The following is a 22,899-nucleotide window of genomic DNA, read 5'->3' as shown; positions in this document are numbered from 1 at the left end:
CACCGCGCGATTGAAACAAATCAAGACAAACAGTGCATTTTTAAACCAGAAACATATGCTTTTATTATACAATCTGTGTACAAGATATTCGATGCTGTAACATTTACAAAGCAGACTTTAAATAATCCTTTACATTTAATTTTGAGTGATTTAAAGAAACAAAAGTATCCCTTTTAAAACAAAAAGCTTAATTTGTAAAAATGAGCCCCAGTTCAGTCCATTATGAATAAACAGGAGCCAACATTATCCAATAGCAAAGGGACAATAATTCAAAATAAATAAAATTAAAAAACAGACTTCATGCAATATACCAATGTACAAAATCCCTGGAAAAGCAGCTTAAATTGTTTTTTACAAATACATTGTGTCATCAGCCTGTGAAAATCAGCTTTCATTTGAGCAAAAACAACATTGGCATCTAATGCCTTTGTAGGCTGGAATACAGTTAGATAATCTGGAAACGTGCCACATCTCATTTTATTAGTAAAAACTTTGTATGTGTGTGAATCTCTGAATACAAAATCATCCAGACAGTTTAATCAAAGTTGAAAAAATGATTTGCAATCTGTTAGTTCAGGGTTTGTTTGGCCATCTCCGTTCTCACGGCTCGAACCTCAGACATACTGACGCGGGTCATGGCACTTTATTGGGCTCAGGAGGAGGTAGACATCCACACGACTGAACATCCGCTATAGAAGAGTCTGCTGCACTCGACTCCACTGGCAATACAGAACTAATCCAGGAGGAGTCTCAAAGTGTGTGTGATGTTCAGAGATCTCCTGCTGCACTGAGACTGAAGATCATCCACAACAACAGATTTACTGTGCGCTAATGACAGAGAGAGAGAGTGTGTGTGTGAGAGAGAGAGTGTGTGTGTGTGTGTGTGTGTGAGAGAGAGCGAGCGAGTGTGAGTGAGTGTGTGAGCGAGCGAGTGTGTGAGAGAGAGAGAGTGTGTGAGTGTGAGAGAGAGTGAATGAGTGAGAGAGAGCGAGAGTGTGTGTGAGTGTGTGTGTGAGCGAAAAAGTGTGTGTGAGTGTGGAGAGAGTGAATGAGTGAGAGAGAGCGAGAGTGTGAGCGAACAAGTGTGTGTGAGTGAGCGAGAGACAGTGTGAGCGAGAGTGTGTGTGAGTGTGAGAGAGTGTATGAGTGTGTGAGCGAGCAAGTGTGTGTGTGTGTGAGTGTGAGAGAGTGTATGAGTGTGTGAGCGAGCAAGTGTGTGTGTGTGTGTGAGCGAGTGTGTGACCGAGCGAGAGAGAGAGTGTGTGTGTGTGTGTGAGAGCGAGCGAGAGAGTGTGTGTGTGTGTGTGTGTGCGAGAGAGAGTGAGTGTGTGTGTGTGTGAGAGCGAGCGAGAGACAGTGAGTGTGTGTGTGTGTGTGAGCGAGCGAGAGACAGTGAGTGTGTGTGTGTGTGTGTGTGTGTGTGTGTGTGTGAGTGAGTGAGCGAGCGAGCGAGAGAAAGAGAGAGCTAGTGTTTCTGGCACGGGCTCAGGCCCTTCTGGCACGGCTCCATGGTCACGGCGACCCCGACGCCACTACGACCTGACGTCATGTTGGTGACCTCAGTCCACGAGTCTGTTTCTGGGTCGAAACTCTCCACGCTGTCCAGGAACGTGTTCCCATCATACCCTCCTGCAGAGAGAGAGAGAGAGAGAGAGAGAGAGCGGGTCACATGCATGTCTGAATGCTGTGCTTCAGTAATCATCCAAACGGATTAGCATTTCTAGTCCTTCACACACAGATTCCTGTTGGAGCACAGTTCATGTGTTCCAGGTCAAGTGTAACATGTGACTCAACATTAGCCCCCTTCACACACACACTCTTTACTGGGAAATTACCGGCAACAGATCATGTGTGAACAGGACAGGTCAATTGGTTCCGGCGATTTACCAGTAAGGGAAGTTGTAACATTACCAGTAAATTACCGGTATATGCGCTGTGTGAACGCGGAACGAAGATTACCGGTATTTTGCCCCGAGGTCCGAACACACTGACGTAAGATTTGGGCCAATCAGAAGTCGTTGAAAGAGCAACAGCTCTGGGCCATTCATAAATGATGATGCGTTTACTCAGCACTGTTTACAAATGTCTTCATATTGGAGTGATCCCGAAACTAAAGCGCTTCTCGTCCGGGCGGATGAACAGATTTGTCAACAGCTTAGAGGAACAGTTAGCGATACTGACGTGTATGCTAAAATAACTAGCCTTCAGAAACAACGCATACACTCCCGGTTAATGACATCATCACAGAGTTTACCGGTATTCTGGAGCTGATGTGTGAATGGTCTGTTAACGGTAAAAAGCCAGAACGCGGTTGCATGTGTGAACGGCACATTTTTGAATTCACCGGTAAAGTCGTTTTGGTAATTTTACGGTAATTTACCGGGATTGCTGTGTGAAAGGGGCTAATGACTATATTTTAGGCAATATTGTGATAAACTTCAACTCTTGTAAACATAATATTTCGATAAAAATTGATGCGATTAAGCTCATAATTGTAGTAAGCATAATCGTAGTAAATATATGGCGTATGCCGATTATAATAGCAATAAACGGCATGTAAAAACTTTAATCGCATCTATTCCACTCTGATCAAAGTTTGCATGTGTTTGTGACGAACACAGATGACTTTTTCATGCACAGATTCGAAAACAGCAGTAAATAATGGATCAGATTTTTGGGTTCTGGAGAAACTGAGTTCATGTTGACAACGTTTCACGATACATGAATATAATGCAGTGTATCGACGGTCAATAACATCGACATGAAGACACTTCAGGCGCGTCACTGAAGAAAATCCAATATGTGAATGGAAATGATTCGCATTCAACGCAAGTAGATTAAAACGATGTTCAGTAATAGTGTGAGTTCATCATTTGTGATGAAAAACCACAATTCCTAGAGAATAATCAGAATAATGAAGAAACTGCATGTAAACGTGAGTGAAGAGGTTTGTGGTGTGATGTGAACATCTTACTGCGATTAATTCCTCACTTAATGGTGCACATTTAACAGTGTCAAATATTAAAACTAAATAAATTGTAGAACGAGACTTGATTCTCTCCATTATGAATTGATGTGATGCTGAAAGTGTGTCTATATGAATAGGAGGGGCTGATGACACCAGCTTATTATCAAAGATTATAAAGACAAACATTTCCTCAGACACCAGCGGTGTGTTTCTGCGAAAGCCAATGAGACAGGCAGGATGGCGAACCGCTTTCAACAATAAACTGGTAGAAATTTGGCATACATTTCTATACATGTTCTATCATGGTGATACCAGTGTTTCCCAATCATTAGGGGGGGGCGGATCGATCTAAATATCGATGCCAACATTGGTATTGGTATCAGATCGATACAATTGTAATTGAATCGATATTTTAATTTAAATATCTCTCCTCTACGTTCACTATACTTTGCTCGTGTCTTCTTCTACCTCTACAATCCTGAGCAAACGCTGCTTTCACATCCATTTGCTCCTCCTCCCCCTGCTGCTGCTCTTCTGTGATTCGTTGTTGTGTCGTCACGTGACTCACTGACACAACGCGCCGAGGAGCAGCGAAGGCTGATAATAGCACATTGAACGAGAGATCAGGATGGCCGAGAGGAACAGAATGTAATTGCACAGGTATATTTGTTCTTTGTTTGTTCTTCAGTAATAATTGTGTGCACTTTATTTAACTTGCTTTTAAAACCAGAAAAAAGGAGAGATTTTTTTTTGTTATTCTTTATTTTTATTTATTTTTTAAAAAAGGCTGTAAAGCATTCATTCTACAGTGCCTGATAACTAATAACTGTGTGCACTTCAATACATTAATAAAAAAATATTGCCTAAAGAATTGATCATTCATTCACCTCATAAATAATGACATACCGCTCTCTCCCCTACACAAAATCATTTTTTTTAAGTAAAAATGATCATATCGGTATCGGCAATATTGACCCTATATGTATTTTGTATCGGATCGCTACCAAATTTTGCAGTATCGCCCACCACTACCAATCATAATAAATCATATTTACCCGAACAGAGTTTGCAGTCTAAATTGAACATCAAACCTGTTCTTCTATTGAGTTATCCCGATTTATACTACAGGGCTGTTGAATGCTTGATTCTGATTGGTTGAGAACGTTCTAAGGTGTGCAGTTATTTCCAGGGAAAAGCACGGCTAAAGTAGTTCCAGGCAGATCTTGACCGCATTACAGTTCCATATCACTGCGCGTAGTTAACTGTAATAACGGAAAATAGGATACAATTCATAACAAGAAAAAACATGCAGCCCATGCGCTTGATCTGCAATTTTCGATGTCTAACTTCACAATCAATGGAAACATGCAGTTTAATTTTAATAAACAAAGTATATAGCCCTATATAGTCAATAGAAAATTAAACTGAATAGGCCTATATAAATAAATTGATAGTCCCGCTGCACGGGTTTTCCTAATTATTGCAGATAATAGGCTATAACAAATAAATAATTATTGATAGGCCTATAGCCTACTTGTTAATAGGACTTTGTGTTTCATTTACTACTGTCAATATTAGGAAAAAAACATGAACAAACTAATTAAAATGAATTTAATTAATAAATAATAACATTGAAGCACATGCCTCTCTCTCTCTCTAATAACTGCATTAATAACTGCATAAAGCCGGGGACACACTTATTGTAAGGCCGGTTATGAATGTAATTTGATACTTTGTTATGATTGATCATGCCCAAACGCGTGTTCAGCGCGTTCAGTCTGTGTTTAAAATCTGCTGCAGTCGATGGAAACAGAATGTTTCAGCCAGTCGTTAAGTATAAGTCTGCTATCAGTGGCTCAAACCTCCGTTACTAACCCTAAAATGACGTTTTGGAATTAGCAACGGAGGCGTGGGATTAGACGTTTTAATGACAAAAACTTTACAAAGTCTTGAAATACATCATTTGAACAATGTTTCGATGTGTGGTAACTGTAGTATAAGTGGAATAATTGACTTCAGGCCGTTGAATTATTGCTTCGTGACCGCATTACCACCTCGGGTGTGCATTATTTTTCTAATAATTCAACGGGCTGTCGTCAATTATTCCTTACATATATTGCATTTATTCATTTAGCAGACGCTTTTATCCAAAGCAACTTGAATTAGTGATTTGTCTTAGAGGCAATAAACACGATGAGTGCTAGTGATATAAAGTTTCAGACATTGTTCAGAATAGTACAACTGAGGAATAGTGAGAAAACAGACGAGACGAATCCCTCAGTCACTCAATTAACATCTGACTCGTAACCTTGATCTAAATGTATTAGATTTGTGGAAAAGAAATTGCACATGTTTCCATAAGAATGTCAGTCACACTTTAGTTCAGGGTCCAATTCTCACTATTAACTAAGACTTCTGCCTTAAACTCCTAATTGCTGCTTATTTTACATGATTTATACATTACTTAGTGTGTGGAGTCATATATATAAAACTTATATAAATTCAATATATATGTTACAAAAGAGAGCAATAAGGATTGTGACTATTATGAACCAACAAATATAATTAATTTACAATTATTAATTTACAAGCTATAAAATCTGTTGATGTAGTTGAGTTTTACACTGCAGAGACAATGTATAAAGTATAAAACAATTCAAAATTGTATTCAGAGGCTGATCGAAATAAGAAAGTCAGTATAAGCTAAGAGGAATGTATACGTTTAAAAAAATAAGGGCAAGAACTCATACAAAAAATATACGTTTATCTGTCAAAGGTGATAAGGAATTAAAATTGTGTATCTGAAAATGTAAGAATTATTTTTAAAAACAAGGTGATAATTCTATCTCAATATGAATAATTTGTGTATGTAATATTTAAACTTTGTAATGATATTTGAAATGTGTTTGTAATCATGTGATCATGATCATTAGGAAACTGTTTGTTTATTTTGTATGAATCAAATCGAGAGAGAAAAGTGCCGCTCATTAGATCAGCATGTATAAAGGCATAATAAGCACAGGCTTCAGCCTACACCTTTTTCGGTTATTATATATCGATTATGTCTGTGAAGACCAAAATTAATTTTTGTTGAATTGACATTAAATTCAGAGTAAGTAAAGTAGTTAAGTTTAGGATTATAGGATTGAGTAGAATGTATCATGTAGAATATGATCATGCAGATTAAGGCATTAATATTTACTAATAAACAGCCAATATCTTAGTAATATGCATGATAATAAGCAACTAATTAATAGTGATAATTGGACCCTAAACTAAAGTGTTGCCAGAATGTACACTCAAAAGTTTTGGATCGGTAAGATTTTTAATGCTTTTTTAAAAAAAAACTCTGGCTTATAATGCTGTTCTTTTGAACTTTCTAGTCATCAAAGAATCCTGAAATAAAAATGTAAATAACGGTTTTCAACATTGATAATATTGAGAGAAAAAAAAATCATATTATCGTGATTTCTGAAGGATCATGTGACACTGAAGACTGGAGTAATGATGCTGAAAATTCAGCTTTGAATAAATTACACTTTACTATATATTCACATAGAAAACAGCTGTTTTAAATTGTAATAATATTTCACAATATTACAGTTTTTTGTGTATTTTTAATCAAATAAATTGCAGAAGAGACTTTTTAAAAAAATTTTTTTTAAATCTTACAGATCCAAAACTTTTGACTGGAAGTGTATATATTGTGACGTATTTATACCAAGTTTTAGAAATATCGTAATTGTGCTCATATTGGCTTTGACGGTCTCTAGCTTGTAGACGGTGTTACGTGCACTGATGAATCTCTCACAATAAGCCCAGAAACATATCTTAAAACTGAGCTCAAACAGTAGAGCGTTGGTGCTTGCAACACCAAGGTCATAGGTTCGATTCTTAGGGAAAGCAAGAACTGATAAGAATGTAAATGTGTACCCTGAAATGCACTGTAAGTCGCTTTGGATAAAAGCGTCTGCCAACGCATAAATGTAAATATAAAATGTAAACATGAGTTCAGCAAGCTCGTACCCAGCACATAAATGCGCGCGTGGTGCGCCGTCACTCCCAGTGCGCTGCGTCTGTGTCTCATGGATGATGTGAAGCTCCAGCTGTCCGTTTCCACGTCGTAGCGCTCGACCGTGTTCAGCTGATTCGTGCCGTCGTATCCGCCCATCACGTAGATGAAGTTCCCCAGCGCACACACACCTGAACACACAGCACATGTTTTGGTTGGCTTCATGTAGACCTGCAGTTTGAACAATCATAAACAGCATCAATGATCCGTGTTTGATCACTAATGTTTAACAGTATGGTGTCAGCAAAACCAGGAAAACTCCAGGAAATTAAAGAAAGAGTCCAGAGAGGACTAGGGTTGGGTATTGTTTTGAATTTTAACAAGTCCGATCCAATAAGGTAAAAAAAACAAACAGTGTTATCATTCACATTTAGTCTTATTGCAAAGCATTTATTGTAGCTGAATATCATGAACACAAATCAACAGACTGAAGAACACTTACACAAGAAACGTTTGATGTGGTTTAAAAATACCATAGAAAAACGACTAGCTAAAATAACAACTAGGTTGACTAACATAGCCTAAACTTCAAACACTATTGAAGACAAGTAAACACTCAGTAATTAAAAAAGAACAAATAAAAAATTAGCAATCGCAACAAATGGATACAACTGAACAAAGATACGATTGAAATAAACTTGTTTTTAGATTTCCATGTATTCAGGTACAGAAACTGTAATCAAGTGTAAAATAACACCGCACTTGTCTTTAATAAAATATACATTACGAATATACAAAAGTTATTCAGTCAGGAGCAAGTGAATTTTCTCTTTGTCTTTTGTTTGATTAGTGTTATTATAGAGACGGCAGCAGGAATATTCGGCTGGTGTCACTAAGATTTGCCCAGTATAGTTACACACGCCTGAGGCACAGAAAAAAAGAGCGCAAGTCGTCTCACGCTTGAATTGTTTAAAGTCATATTATAACGCTCACAAAGGAATCGATAAGAGGAATCGAAATCTAAATTTTATAACAAGTATCCAATTCCTTTCCTCAAGTATTCGATTCCAGAATTGGAATCGATTATCAATTCCCAGGACCAGTACAGAAAGTGTATTTATTCACACTAAACACTGCTGTCACTCTTATCCAGCAGTTCATAGTCACAGAAACATCTGTCGGGCTCCAAAGAGCACAGATCATACAAGAATAAAACAGCCATGTATTTCATCGGTTCCCAACAGGGGGTCTCGGCCCACAAGGGGGCGTCGGCGAGCTCTTTCGGGGGTCACCTCATATTTTGAAAAGTGTTGAACAGTGAGCATTAAAGCAGCAGTCCAATACTTTGTTTGTTTAAAATTTACTAAATTTATATAATGAGCGAGTACATCATCCATTTTCCAAACCGTGTTTTGTCTTATCCTGAGTCACTATGGTACACCTATAATAAGCGTTTATATTGGGACTATTTTACACTGGTTCGGGTCGCACCGCTGCGGTGTAACCCAGTGACTCGTCATAGACATAATGACCCAATCTTCACACTGATTGATAAAGCCTCACACATAACATGCAAATATTGAGGTCCCAGACACCAGTCATTTTGTAATAGCCTATATTAATTATTTTTTCCCTACACACCAGTGTGAATACTGATATTTTTGTTATTGCATTTCAAATAGGGCCAATTAATAGGCTACTCCTAGGCTTATGTTTTTAAATTACAAACGGCCAACTGAAGTTTTTGTTATAGTATTTTCAATATTATACGCTGTTATTTGTGCATAAACATATCTGGTTATAGTAATAAACATACTGTTTGTTTAAAAACAAAACATTTTGTCATCCTTGCTGCAAGCTTACAAGAGCGACAATATCATTAAATATGAAGGGGGGCCCTAAAATATTTTCTTGGGAAAAAGGGGGTCTCAGACAAAAAAAGTTTGGGAACCACTGCTCTATTTGACTCATGCACTATATTCCAAGTCTGATGCTCTGTGTGAGAAACAGACCAAAACTGCCCTCAGAGTCACATGTGCGACTGTTATGATGCTTTTGTCATGTTTGGAGCATTAAGGTTCAGTTCACCCAAAAATGACAACCGTGTCATCAATCACTCTCCCTCATGTCGTTCTAAATCCAGAAGACTTTCATTCATCTTCGCAACAAATTATATTTTTAATGAAATTTGAAAGATTTCTGTCCCTCCACTTGCTTAAAGTGCGGGAACAAACCTTATTGGCTCTTGCGGAAACTAAAACGGGTCACATGACACACGAGATTACACCTCATTGGTTCTCGTGGAAGAATGAATGGGTTTGGAACGACACAAGGGAAAATAAATAATCATTTTTAGATAAGTCGCAGTGCAGATTTCTGCGAGCGCCTGTGTTTGCCTGAGGTCTCACCGGCGCCGCTGCGGACTGTGTTCATGGACGCCACACTCCTCCATTCGTCTTTCTCGGGGTTGTAGCATTCGGTCGAGCTTAGCCGGTGAGTCCCGTCGAAGCCGCCCACCGCGTACAGCAGACGGTTAATCACGGCCACGCCTACGCCGATACGCCGCGTTAGCATCGGCGCTACCAGCTGCCAGCAGTCTCGCTCGGGATCGTACCTGAAACACACAACAGCAACAAACACGCATTCATAATGAGTAGTGTTCGGTAAAATATACAAATTTCTTGATTTTAATCGATTCTCATTTCGATTGAGCAATCAACCAACATGCATTTAGGGCCGCACATTATATCGAAATATCGCTAATGTATATATCGTGATATGCATATCGCAACAGCTTGCAATAACTGGAGTCATCAACAAAAGACAGAGAAAATCACTCACTGCTCTTGGCTGAATAACCTTTGTAGCTTTAATAAGAATCAGTATTTAATTCATACAGTGGAAACTAAGCAGTGTTTTATTTTTACATTTGATTATTCAGTTTCTGTTGTTTAATAAACCTAATGTAGGATAACCTGAAACCTGTGGTTTACTCTGATGTTAAAATAACACTTCTTATGTGACAGTAAAACACTGCTGCAAAAAGAATGTGAAACACACATGTAGGTTAATTTTAAATATATTTTAAAGATAATTTTTTTTTTTACACACTTTAAGCATTATCCTATCGCATATTAAATAATGCAATATTTGATGAGTTATCGCACTTTTCTTCAATATCGTGCAATATCTAATTCATACTGACTAGGGATGGGCTCAAATATACATTTCTTGATTTTAATCGATTCTCATTTCGATTGACCCAAGAATTGATCTTAAAGTGATTGGTTCTTGGTTAATGCATGAACTTAACTTTGTTGTGCTTTGTTACTTTTGATATGAAACAGTCTCAGCCTTCAAATTCTGTCCATTTTATTATGAATTTCGAACAATAAATGTGGTTCTGTGTGGTGACAGATCGCTGAAGCGCCTCAGATGAACCGATCATCTCTTCCTCTTTACTACAAGTTACGGCAGCAAATAAACATGATGAACATCAGAAGGAATGTTGAAAGATACAGAACAACTTACTGAAATGAATCATGTCTCATGTAATCGCTCAATCAGCGTTTCATCCACGGAAAGACGTCAATAAAACAGCTTGAGAACAATAACGTCACATTTACCTCAGAAAACTCATTCAATGACTATAAACTTGTTAGTCAGCAAGACAAACAACTCTAGAAATACATGCACTATATTACATATTCATTATATTTTTATTTAACCAGTTCTTTAATACTTAATGTTTAAATAAATCCATCGTGAAAACAAGTTATGACAGCCACCATTTAAACAATAAGTAACGTAACTGACATTAAAAAAATCTTTTAATGTTACTATTATGAAAACTTAATAATAATTTAAATGTTTGTAAACAAATTAGTTAATTTTTTTTAACCTGTAATATTTTACCAATGTACTAACTGACAGTTCCCTATATAGTTTACAGCGTTAGTTTTGAGATTTTGTTTCCTTGAGGATATTTTATATGTACTGTACCTGATATACATACAAATTAATCGATATTGAATCGAATTGAATCCAGCTGACATAAATTGGGACAAATACTTATCAACATATTATACACATTATTTTTATCACTGCATGTCACTAGAGCTCAATAAAGCGAGTGTGTTTATTATTATTTGAGCTTTTGGTTATTTATGTAACTAATTTACCTGGAACAGACAGACAGAAGTGTCTTTTATAACTCCAGTAAGTCACTTCAAAGTTCACAGTGTTTAAATATCTATTAATAGCTAGTTCCACTTCCTTTAACTCACAGAATAACGTTTGTCACCTGTTATTCATCACTAATCTCCATAAACTTTACAAAGGAAGGTCTGTTATATGACAGTCATAAACTGATATGACTGTGTCATTACAGTCCATTGTTATGTGGATGCAATAGGGGTTTTCTCTTCCTGACTGACGTGAACCACTAATATCACCATCAATGAAAGACTGATTACACCAGCTCCCTCCGCGGTGTACAGAGCAGAAGTTTGGACTCGTTTTGGCTTCCACTATAAAAAAAAGCCACTTAAAGGGTTAGTTCACCCAAAAATGAAAATGATGTCATTAATGACTCACCCTCATGTCGCTCCAAGCCCGTAAGACCTCCGTTCATCTTCAGAACACAGTTTAAGATATTTTAGATTCAGTCCGAGAGTTTTCTGTCCCTCCATTGAAAATCTATGTGCGGTATACTGTCCTTGTCCAGAAAGGAAATAAAGACATCATCAAAGTAGTCCACGTGAGCTCAGTGGGTTAGTTAGAATGTTTTGAAGCATCGAAAATACATTTTGTTCCAAAAATAACAAAAACTACGACTTTATTCAGCATTGTATTCTCTTCCGGTTCTGTTGTCAATCCGCTTTCACGAGTCCGCTGACGTAAGACGAGCTGACGTGTGTCTGGTGCGCCCGAGCTTCGTTTACAGTCTGAGGGAGACGCACGCTGGAAACAAAACAATCTTTGCAAACATGTCTAAGGATTTCCACACAGAGGAAGACTTGCATTTTTTTTTTAACCAGACATATTTATTGGAACCCGAATACACGGACGCACCAGACACACGTCAGCTCGTCTTACGTCATCAGCGTCACTGCGGACTCGTGAACGCGGATCCACAACAGAACCGGAAGAGAATACAATGCTGAATAAAGTCGTAGTTTTTGTTATTTTTGGAACAAAATGTATTTTCGATGCTTCAAAAAATTCTAACTAACCCACTGAGGTCACGTGGACTACTTTGATGATGTCTTTATTGCCTTTCTGGACAAGGACAGTATACCGTACATAGATTTTCAATGGAGGGACAGAAAACTCTAGGACTAAATCTAAAATATCTTAAACTGTGTTCTGAAGATGAACGGAGGTCTTACGGGCTTGGAGCGACATGAGGGTGAGCCATTAATGACATCATTTTCATTTTTGGGTGAACTAACCCTTTAAGGGGATCAACAATAGTGATGTTGTTTGTAAAACAAGCCATTTTTTTCCCACCAAGTTTGAAATACCTTTGCAGCGACATACTGTTAGCAAACATCCCAACGCCACCTAAGCTGACGTCAAAGACCAGATTTAGACGGTGCACTCGCATTAAATAGGAATGGGAGAAAGTGCAATGCGCAAGAATACGTTTTGGACGAAACGTTTCATCATTTCAATAAAAGACGCGATGCTGAATTTGGTTTATATTTGCTTGTTGCCCTCGCTTGCGCCCTCTTGAGGGCATAGGAGACAGTACAGTACTTTTTCCCCCTATTGCCTTTAGAATTCGAATATTATTTGGATTTCGCTATCATTTAAGAAATAAATAAAGTTTTTTTTTATTTAGTTTAGCCGAATTTAGTTTCAGGGATTTTGACAGTCCTAGAAGAGATACTTTTTTTTTTTTTTTTTTTTTAAATTCATCAACAACAGGAGCTCCACAGGTGAATCTGCCCCATCTCACCTCTACACGCTGTGGTGATGGAGCATCCGTGGGAGCCGCCCATATGTCTGAGTATCGCAATAATATCATATCGTGAGTTCAGTTTCGTGATATGTATCGAATCGTGACATGAGGGTCTCGTTACGCCCGTAGTAAAAAATATTGCAAAGAGATGTTGGTTTAGTGTGGAAGAGATACAAGTTAAAATACATGCATGTGTGAAACAGGCGTAAGACTAAACATATCCAATATCACGCTGATGTAATTTCACGATGTATAAGTTCGGTCTTAGTTAGTTATTTGATGATATAAAAACGAGAATGTGACGTCATTAGGGCTGCAACAACAAATCGATTAAAATCGATTATTAAAATAGTTGGCAACGAATTTCATTATCGATTCGTTGTGTCACGCGATTATTACGCCAGTCAATAATTCGCAGAGATGTTTGAGTGTAAATTTAAAAAAAGTTGAGTGCGGTGCGGAGCAGATCTATGAGGCGCCGGACTAGACAAAAGCAAAGCAAACTACGAGTGTGAGAGTTTGTGAGTGTGTGCGAGTGTAGTGTAGAGAACAAGTTCTGACGTTCAAACAAGTCCGGTTAAGTTTCCTGATTTGTATTTTTCTTTATTTTTTATAAATGATTTATTGTTCTGACAGCTTAGGTCCCTTTAAACAAAAATATACATCTTTTTGTGCACTTTATTTTTAAAAAGCCTATATATTTGGCAGATCTAAAGCATACATGTGTATGTTTTTTGTGTTAGTCAATTTTTTTATTATTACTTTAACAGCTCAGGGATGTTCAAGAGCAACCTGTTTGTGCACTTTCTGAAGATTTTTTGCACTCTGAATTTGCACTGTCAGTTCTGTTTTTGAATAAAGGGTTGGAAATTAATGGGTTTAAAAAAAAACAATTTATCTGATTCATCGAAAAAAGTGATCGACAGATTAATCGATTATTAAAATAATCGTTAGTTGCAGCCCTAGACGTCATTATTGACAGACTCTAGCGGCTTCACTTTTCACTAACGGAAGAGAGTGAAGGGGCGTCGTCCATCTTTTTTACACTCTTATGGATTAGTGTGGAAGAGATAAAAGATATATCACATCAACAACATCTCACCTCTCCACGCTGTTGTGATGTAGGCATCCGTGCGAGCCGCCCACTGCGTAGATCATCCCGTCGATGACGCCAACACCGATACGGTTGCGCGGGACGCTCATGGGCGCGCAGGGCAGCCAGCAGTTATTCATCGGGTTGTAGCAGTCTAGCGTGTTTGAGTCCATGTTTCCATCTGGAGCGTTATTCCTCCCGCCCACCGCGTACAGCAGACCGCTAATAACACACGCCGCTAGCCCACTGCGAGGCGTCTGCAGGTCCGCTAGCCGTAGCCACGCGCCCGTACAGGTGTTGAACGCCTCCAGGTAGCTGAGCGACTGCCGGAAGTATCCGCCCGCCGTGTAGATGAGCTGCGGGACCTTCGGTGTCCGACAGGGAATGAGTTTGGTGGGTTTGTGCAGCGTGAGATCCTGGAAGATCTGGGACAGGTAGTCTTTGCTCTGCGCGTCCCACTCGAAGTGCTCGAGCTGCCGGCGTAGGAAGTTCGGCGTGAGCGAGTGGCAGCGGACGGCCTGGAGAAGCGCCTGAACGTTCGGACGCCGGTTCTCACGGTCGTACTGAACCCACTCCACGCACGCGTGAAACACCTCGGACTCGCAGCGCACGTTCAGCTCGTCGCGGCTGATTAGCGTCACTAGCTGACAATGAGTGAGGTTGAAGAACTCCTCCTGCGTCGCCACCTGAGAGAGAGAGAGAGAGAGAGAGAGAGAGAGAGAGAGAGAGAGAGAGAGAGGGGGGGGGGGGGGGGGGGGGGGGGAGAGAGATTTTTATCTCATCGGATCAGTATCAAAACATTTACTGCCTGTAAAGCACATTCACACCAAGGAGGATAGCTTAGCTATAATGATAAAGATATAGTTTTAAAAGTTGTTTTAAAAAAACAACGACATCTAGAGAAATGAGTTGCTGGAATCAGTTTCAGAATTATTATTGTGCTGGGCAATTATTAACCCGCGATGAATCGCATCCAAAATAAAAGTTTTTGTGTACATAATATATGTGTGTGTGTACTCTGTACTGTGTATAGGTTTATTTTGCATATATAAATACACAAATATGCATATATATATATATATTTAAGAAATATTTGCATGTATATACTATAGATATATTTATATTATATATAAATATTTTATATATAAATACATTTTTCTTAAATATATATATGCGTATGTGTGTATTTATACAGTAATCAACATTTGAAGTGGATCAAAACCTTTCATCAAAGTTATACATGAATTTTGAACAATAACCGTTCTTGTCTTATGACAACTTTGATGAACTTTTTTAATCCACTTCAAATGTTGACTACTGTATACAAAATAACTAAACACAGTACACACATATGTTATGTAAAGACAAACTTTTATTTTGGATGCGATTAATCGTTGTCCAGCACTATTTGTTTTTACAGCTGACAAACGATAAAAACAAATAGCCAACAACACATTACATCCATGGGTCAAAACTATCGAGTTTTCTTTTATGCCAAAAATCATTAGGATATTAAGTAAAGATCATGTTCCATGAAGATATTTTGCAAATTTTCTACCGTAAATATAGAAAACATTTATATTTGTGAGTGGATGTAGCACAGTCGCGAACATAAATGCACAACTTTAAAGGCGATTTTCTCAATGTTTAGATTTTTCTGCACCCTCAGATTCCAGATTTTCAAATAGTTGTATCTCAGCCAAATATTGTCCAATCCTAACAAACCATACATCAATGGAAAGCTTATTTATACAGCTTTCATGTGATGTATAAATCTCAATTTCCAATTTGACCCATGTGACTGGTTTTGTGGTCCAGGGTCACATATCGTCCACTGGTGTGGACGCTAATATAGTTATCGTTCTGGGTGTGAACGGGCCTTTAAAGAGCCAGTTCACTTTCATAACAACATGAGGGTGAGTGAATGTTACAGAATGTTCACTAGTGGATGAGGAATCATTTGAGATTAGAGTTCATTGTGCTACGAAACTTCCTCTTTCCAAAAAGAGAAATGACTCATTCCAACGTCTGGAACTTGATGAAAAATGCAGAGATCAGGAACTTGATTCGTCAGTTACGGTGATGTCATGAAGAGGAAGCATGACAGATACTATCCTTCATGAACATCAGAAGAGTCGTTCCTGTCAAAACTAGACTGAACCGACAGAGAAAACACACTGAAGGCCCATTCACACCAAGAACGATAACTATAAAGATTACGATAAAGATTTAGTTCTAAAAATCGTTCTCCATATTAAAGAATAGCAGAGTTCACATCACAACTATATCGTTGGGACTTGGTAACACTTTCAGAAGTTTTTTTTTTTTCCAGCTGTCGAACGATAAAACACTGACAGCCAATCAGAATCCACTCGAATTTAAAGGGCTCGCTCATTTAAAATGGCAGACGACATTATGGAGAAGTTAATCGCCGAGGTCCAGAAAAATCCTCCATTGTTTGAGATTCACGCCCCTTTTCAAGACAATGGATATGGAAAACAATCGTTCATTTCCTCAGAGTAAATGGTGAGAAGTTTTACCTCCGGTTTCTAGCGCTCGTTTCCACAACATTGTCTTGCTTCCTTTGAAGTTGAAAAAGACTAGGTGTTGTTTTTATTTCACTATATTGACTACATCAGCTAAATTCACTGTAAGATTATGAGATCATTACACTAGCTTCACTCAACGCCAGGGCCGCACGATTTGGAGAAAATGTCATATTGCGATTATTGAGGTCTATATTGCAATTGCGATATAATAAACAAATGGTTTCATGAGTCAACTTGCTTGGTTCTCAAGGAAAATGCACACACAGATTAGTGATAATGCTGAAATGTGTGTTTCTCAACTCAAACTAGCAACAACAACTAAATGATTATGATCAATAAGCAATTGAGGTCTGGATAAAAATGCTGATAATATCACAGCATTTTGCAATATGATTAATCGTGCAGCACTACACAACACACAGCATGCTGAGGACATATGATGGCTAAAACTGTGAAAATGACAAGAACAGCAAAAACATGTTCAATCAAGAGATAGGAAACTATTGTAACCGGATTAAAAATAGGGCATAATGAATTAAATGGCACTCTTCATATAATGGGGGAAAATCCAACTGGGTTTTGTGATCAGTGCCAAATACCTGAGACTTTAGAACATGTGCTTATTAATTGTTCAAAATATGAATTACAGAGGATAGATATGATAAAAGACATGGAAAAACCGGACTAATAGGACATGGAGTAAAGAGTATAATGGACTACAAGGAATTAAATATTTGATTTGCTTTCTGACTAAACCTGAAATAATTACAAAAATATGATGACTAAAGTATATGGGAAATAACTAGAACAAGAAGATGGCAGTTAATACAGCGTCAAGGATGCAAGCTGCCGTTAAAACCCACAGAAGAAGAAGAAACATGTTCAATGACGTTGTACACACTTTGAAACCGCAGCGCGAGAGCTTAGAATAAACAGACCGTTATCGTTCGTTGGTGTGGACGCAAATATAGTTATCGTATCGCCTTTGGTGTGAACGGCCCTTAACACGTGCCCTACCCGTCACACAGGTTTACTCAGAGGTGTGTGTTACTGACCTGACTGAAGTTCATGTAAATGTATTCCCTGGCCTTCTGATGAAGCTCTGTGCAGCCGATCTGCTCCGCGAAGTTGGCGATGCCGATGGCGTTGCTCGGGTCGAGCTGCTGCACGAGGAAATCACAGCAGGCCTTCACCACGCTGTCGATCTGGTACATGACGGCCCCGTTCATCACGTGAATCACACACTTCTCACCAACAGAGATGCTCGCCGTGTACGCGAACTCGATGAGCCGCCCCATGACCTGAGAACAACAACCAGACGCGTTTATAAAGACTCAGTTCAGATGCAAGAGCAGCACGTAGGCCTGATTAATCATTATCAGGGTTATTTGACCTAATCGCAATTATAGCGGAGCAATTATGCAGTTTAAGTTTTATTTAAATCACATTTTGGACCCATAGTGCGCAGTAAAAGCATGTTTCAGTCATATCGAGACTCAGAAATTCAGTAAAACTGTCTGTAAACGCTCCGACAGAAACTGGGATATTTGTTTTATTTCAATCACATGCTGTTATACAAATAAGGGAAATTTAGGCATTCAAAGAAATGTCATAAAATGTGCAATATCGGGTCTCCTTTTCCGGTGTGGAGACATAATCTGGTAGGGAGTAATAAAATAAAGAATATTAAAAAAAAAACACTGCTGTAAAGTACACAATAATAGTAAAAAAAAAAGCTTGAATGAATGATTCAATGACAAATACATTTTTAACAGTCACCTGTCGCCACCTACTGGTGCAACAATGTCATTGATATAATAATAATGTGAAGTGTCAAGTTACTTTCAAAGGGGATTTGCTCCATTTTAATCACTACCGTAGATATCAGTGTTAATATCCAAACTATTAACTTTTATCCAAGCGTTTCTGTGATAATTTAAATTATCGTAAGAGATGTATGATACTGTGTTGTTGAAAAGACGCGGGTTCATACCGATACATGACAACTGCTCTCTCTGGCTCAGAATGCAGATCTGAATGTTCGCTGTGATCATATTTGTTAAAAGTTTAATATACATAGCCAAATCACTGTCATTTAGGAATAATATCACGTATCTGTTTGACTTGAGATTAGGGGTGTCACAATATATCGCAATACAAAAATGCAACAATATGCATCATGGATAGTTGACAATCTGACATGTTTCTACGGTGGCCGTGAACGGACAAGTGCGTTTCGTCATTATGTTGTTCTTCATGATAAGAAGCTGCTAAAGTCAGCGAATAAAACTCTGACACAATAATGAACAAGTAACAATAATATTTGCAATTACATATCGTTTTACTGAATAATTAAGTAAACCTGATTTCTTAATTTATCTTTGTGAAGAAAATTGCTTAACTGGCTACTCTCTGCTGTCTCAGATGACGACATCACTTCCTGTCGGCCACCGTAACTTCTGTTGGTTGCAATTCGCAACCTCACCACTAGATGCTGCTACAGATTACACACTGCAATCGCAGACACTCGAACCTTTGGGTGAATCCCCTCGATGGGCACCACTATGGCAAGCCGTTTTAACTTTTATTCATTTCCAGGATATGAATTGTTGATTCATTTTTGAACAATTTAATTATTGATATCACCAATTGAATTCTTGATATCTGTAATTGTATTTTCACTAGTGAAATGTCACCATAGGCTGCCATTCAAAATTAATTGTTGATATCAAGAATTGATTTCTTACTAGTAGAAATATATTTTTGATATAATTACATTGTTACTAGTAAAAATGCAAATTCCTGATATCAATAATTCTATTGTCACTAGTTGAAATGTCTATTCTTGATATCAACAATTTAATTGCTACTAGTAAAAATGTTAATATTTGATATCTGAAAATGTATTTCTGATATCACTATAATTTCAGATATCTAAAATGGCTTTCTTACTAGTAACAATCACATTCATGATATCAGAAATTAACATTGTCACTAGTGAAAATGGAATTATTGATATCAAAAAATGAACATTGTTACTAGTAGCAATTCAATTGTTGATATCAAGAATAGACATTTCAACTAGTGACAAATGAATCCTTGATATCAAAAATAAAGTTTTTTACTAGTAAGAATTGTATTTCTGATATGTGAAATTTGGAATTTCAACTGGTAAGAAATCAATTATTGATATCAACAATTGATTTTGAATGGCAGCCTATGGAGACTTTTCACAAGTGAAAATACAATTACAGATATCAAGAATTATAGTTTTTACTAGTTGAAATTCAGTTGCTGATATCAAGAATTATAATTGTAACTAGTGAAAATTGAATTGTTGATTTCAAGAATTCATATCCTGAAAATGAATAAAAGTTCAAACGGCACCACCTCCACCCCACAATCCTTCAGCCCAACACCACTTTATGACTTAATTCTAACTACTTGTTTATTGTTAACTAACTGTTGTATGAAAAGTGTTTTTGACATTTTAATCGGGCTACTTGTCCGGTCGGGCAAATAAAATTCTCTTTCACTTGCCCCATCAAAAAATCCACAAGCGTTAATGTCGACCCCTGCAATTCATGATCGTAACAGGCCTAGCATCACAACATCAATCGGGTACACTCGTACCTTTGGGTGAATCCCCTCGATGGGCACCACCTCCATCCCACACTCCTTCAGCCCATTGGTGAACATGGCACGAAACACCGGCGACGACGACGCCAACACCACCTTATGAGCCACGAAGTCCACGGCCTGGAGCTCGTTGTATTTGACCCTCAGCGTGACGTCGCACAGCTGGCGCTCCATCCGCAGCTCGTTCATGATGGCGAAGGCGGCCGCCGTGTGGCTCTCCAGCGTGTAGCTAAACACGCGGTGCCCGTTTCGCTCCGACGGCGTGACCTCCGCCTTGCACTCCGTCATCCCGGACGCCGCGTACATCGTCACCGGCCGCGGCCCGGCACTAGCATCCTCGCTCGCCAGCGCAGGTTCAGCGGCGTCAGACGGCAGACGGATGAGTTTTACGCGCTCTTACGGGTCGCTCAGGTGAAACGTGCTGTTATAGAGGCCTATAATGTCCTCATGGTTTGGGTCTGTGACACTTCTCCATTTCATACGCAATCTGTTTGATTTGACTGTGGGAATTTATGAAGCAGGAAAAGCACAAGAAGAATCCAACCGGTTTGTTGCTCACATATCTGTGTCTCTTCCTCAAGCGGAGGAGAAACTTTTATTGCATGTGAAGTGAAACTGTTTTTCTGTGCAGGTTGGGCGTCAAGGTGAAGACAAACGAGTCTAAAAGGAGCATCTGAAACTGAAAGCCGGACGTTCCTTGACTGTGAAGGATCATGCAGACTTTGTGTCAGAACGAGTCCTGGGAAAACTGTCACACGCGTGTCATTTCAGGAGTTTAATGGTGTTTTCACTGATGACTGGGAATCCTGAGGGGGGAAAAACTGATTTAAAGCAAACATAAGAAACACAGCACAATCATAATCACAACTATAGCAGTAAGTCAGTAAACTCATCTCAACATATTGAGGAACAAAAGAACAATCTCACTGAGGAGAATGTGTCCTTAAAACAAACATTAATAACTGACTCATATTCCGTTAACAAAAAACATAACATTAAAAAGCAGATGAGGACATAACACAACCTGTGCATTTTGACATCCGTCTAAATTGATTCAACCCGCCGCAGTTTTATTGGATGTACAACCTCTGACACGAACAACTAGAGAGGGTTTTCATCTCCAGTTTAAAAATTAACAAACCTATTCATATTGCTGTACTACAGATGCAGAATTACACGATTTAAATGGTTATTAAAACAATGTGTCTGCTGTCAGTGATCCATCAGAAGAGACTCACTGATGCAGAAAGAATCACTGAGCGAAAAAGCAAACAATCAAGAAGATTAGATAAGACTTGGTTTTAGTAGTGACTGCATTATATAATGAATGTCCTCACAGATAGTCATAGAAATGTGTGTGTGATTGCACTGCATAACAGATCTGCTGCATGAATGGCAAACTTTACCAAACAGCAGAGAACGTTTGAGAAATCAGGACAGATTTAAACAAATGATTATAGTTATTCTGTTAGTGTTTAATCTCAGTTTTAATTCACATTTAATGATTTAGCCTAACACACATTTAATTCATAATTATAATATATAATAATATAAATTATCTATTAATTAATATTCCAGTTTTTTGATGGTGACTCTAAAATCAGATTTTACTGAAAAGCTATCTTACATATTTTCTGTAAATATAAAAAAATCGAAAAGCGCCACTTTAATTCTGAAATGTCAACATGTAAACAGTGATGGGCCCGAAATCCCCGGGCTGGAGTTTAAATTCTATCCGCCCTCCAGCAGCTCAAGCCCGGTCACACACAGCAGCAGCGCCGCCCCGCGACTCGACTCGAGAAATTAATTTACACCGCTGCAATGTACTTAAGTATTAGAAGCTCCGTGGATGCTTGAACCATTCTGAGCAAAACGTCTCGTATGCTTAAATTATCAATTAAAACACTAGTTTCCACACGATCACAAACCTCAACAATTTGGTAAATATGAGGCGAAAAACTCTTGTACTGTAAGTTAACGTTAAGTGTTATTATTACTGCTCACGGTTTAACATCACACTGCGAAAGCCTGCATATATCTCTCTAGATTATTAAAAATTCATAATGATTTTATCCTAAGTTATTACAAAACAAGCCATAATCACCAAAATCATGAATGCTGTCAATCAGAAAATTGAATAAATCGACACGCAATAAGAGCCCAAATGCTGTTAACGGTGACACGAAATCAAATAAAAAACAGTAAAAATCTCAGCAGAAAAACAAACACAGTAAACAAAGTCTGTCATTAAAACACTCACAGCTCATCGGAAACGGCTCTCGGTGACTGTGTGTTACTGTGTGTTATTCTGTACTTCAGCGTGCGTGCGTGTCTGTCTGTGTGTGTGTGTGTTCCGTACTCTCAGAAAGAGAAACTCAGCGTGACTAAGCACAGTTGATGAACGCGCGCCCCCGAACCCCCGTGCACGCGCAAACTGTGTTTAGACGCCAATCAATCGTGTGATCGATCATAATTACTGCTCAACTTTATAGGATCTTGTGCATTAGGGTTAGCCAAAAAGTTAAATGTATTATATAAAATTATATTTTAGACCCAGACAACGTTAGCTAAAATGTGTTGTTTGCTCTTGATTTTGAAACATCACAAAATCATCATCATCATAATTATCATCGTGCAATGCGTGCGTGGGTCACACATCGTATGAAGGCATCA

General features: G+C 38.3%; 1 protein-coding gene across 1 annotated transcript; it reads right to left on the bottom strand.

Moving 5' to 3' along the window:
• Positions 1 to 37: 37 nt before the first annotated feature.
• Positions 38 to 22,639, bottom strand: keap1b (kelch-like ECH-associated protein 1b). Its single transcript, XM_077245561.1, has 7 exons — positions 22,487 to 22,639; positions 20,221 to 21,032; positions 17,643 to 17,888; positions 14,048 to 14,724; positions 9,389 to 9,594; positions 6,995 to 7,171; positions 38 to 1,629 (listed from the first exon to the last, which is right to left on the bottom strand). The coding sequence occupies exons 2-7, from the start codon at positions 20,530 to 20,532 to the stop codon at positions 1,466 to 1,468; spliced, it is 1,782 nt and encodes a 593-aa protein (XP_077101676.1). The 5' UTR covers positions 20,533 to 21,032; positions 22,487 to 22,639; the 3' UTR covers positions 38 to 1,465.
• Positions 22,640 to 22,899: the final 260 nt, after the last annotated feature.

The sequence above is a fragment of the Siphateles boraxobius genome, unplaced genomic scaffold, assembly GCF_051911475.1.
Source record: "Siphateles boraxobius isolate OS27281-9 unplaced genomic scaffold, OSU_SipBor_1 27, whole genome shotgun sequence".
In the NCBI taxonomy this organism is placed as follows: Eukaryota; Metazoa; Chordata; class Actinopteri; order Cypriniformes; family Leuciscidae; genus Siphateles; species Siphateles boraxobius.
The sequence above is the reverse complement of the archived record's forward strand: the minus strand, read 5'-3'. Positions and strand labels throughout refer to the sequence as shown.

Bases quoted from the DNA above. Each gene is read 5' to 3' on its own strand.
- keap1b (XM_077245561.1), bottom strand. From the start codon at position 20,532: ATGTACGCGGCGTCCGGGATGACGGAGTGCAAGGCGGAGGTCACGCCG. The intron at 9,595-14,047 runs GTGAGATGTTGT...TGTGTGTTTCAG, and splicing joins CATCACAACAGCGTGGAGAG to GTACGATCCCGAGCGAGACT. The intron at 1,630-6,994 runs GTACGAGCTTGC...CTCTCTCTGCAG, and splicing joins CGCGCGCATTTATGTGCTGG to GAGGGTATGATGGGAACACG.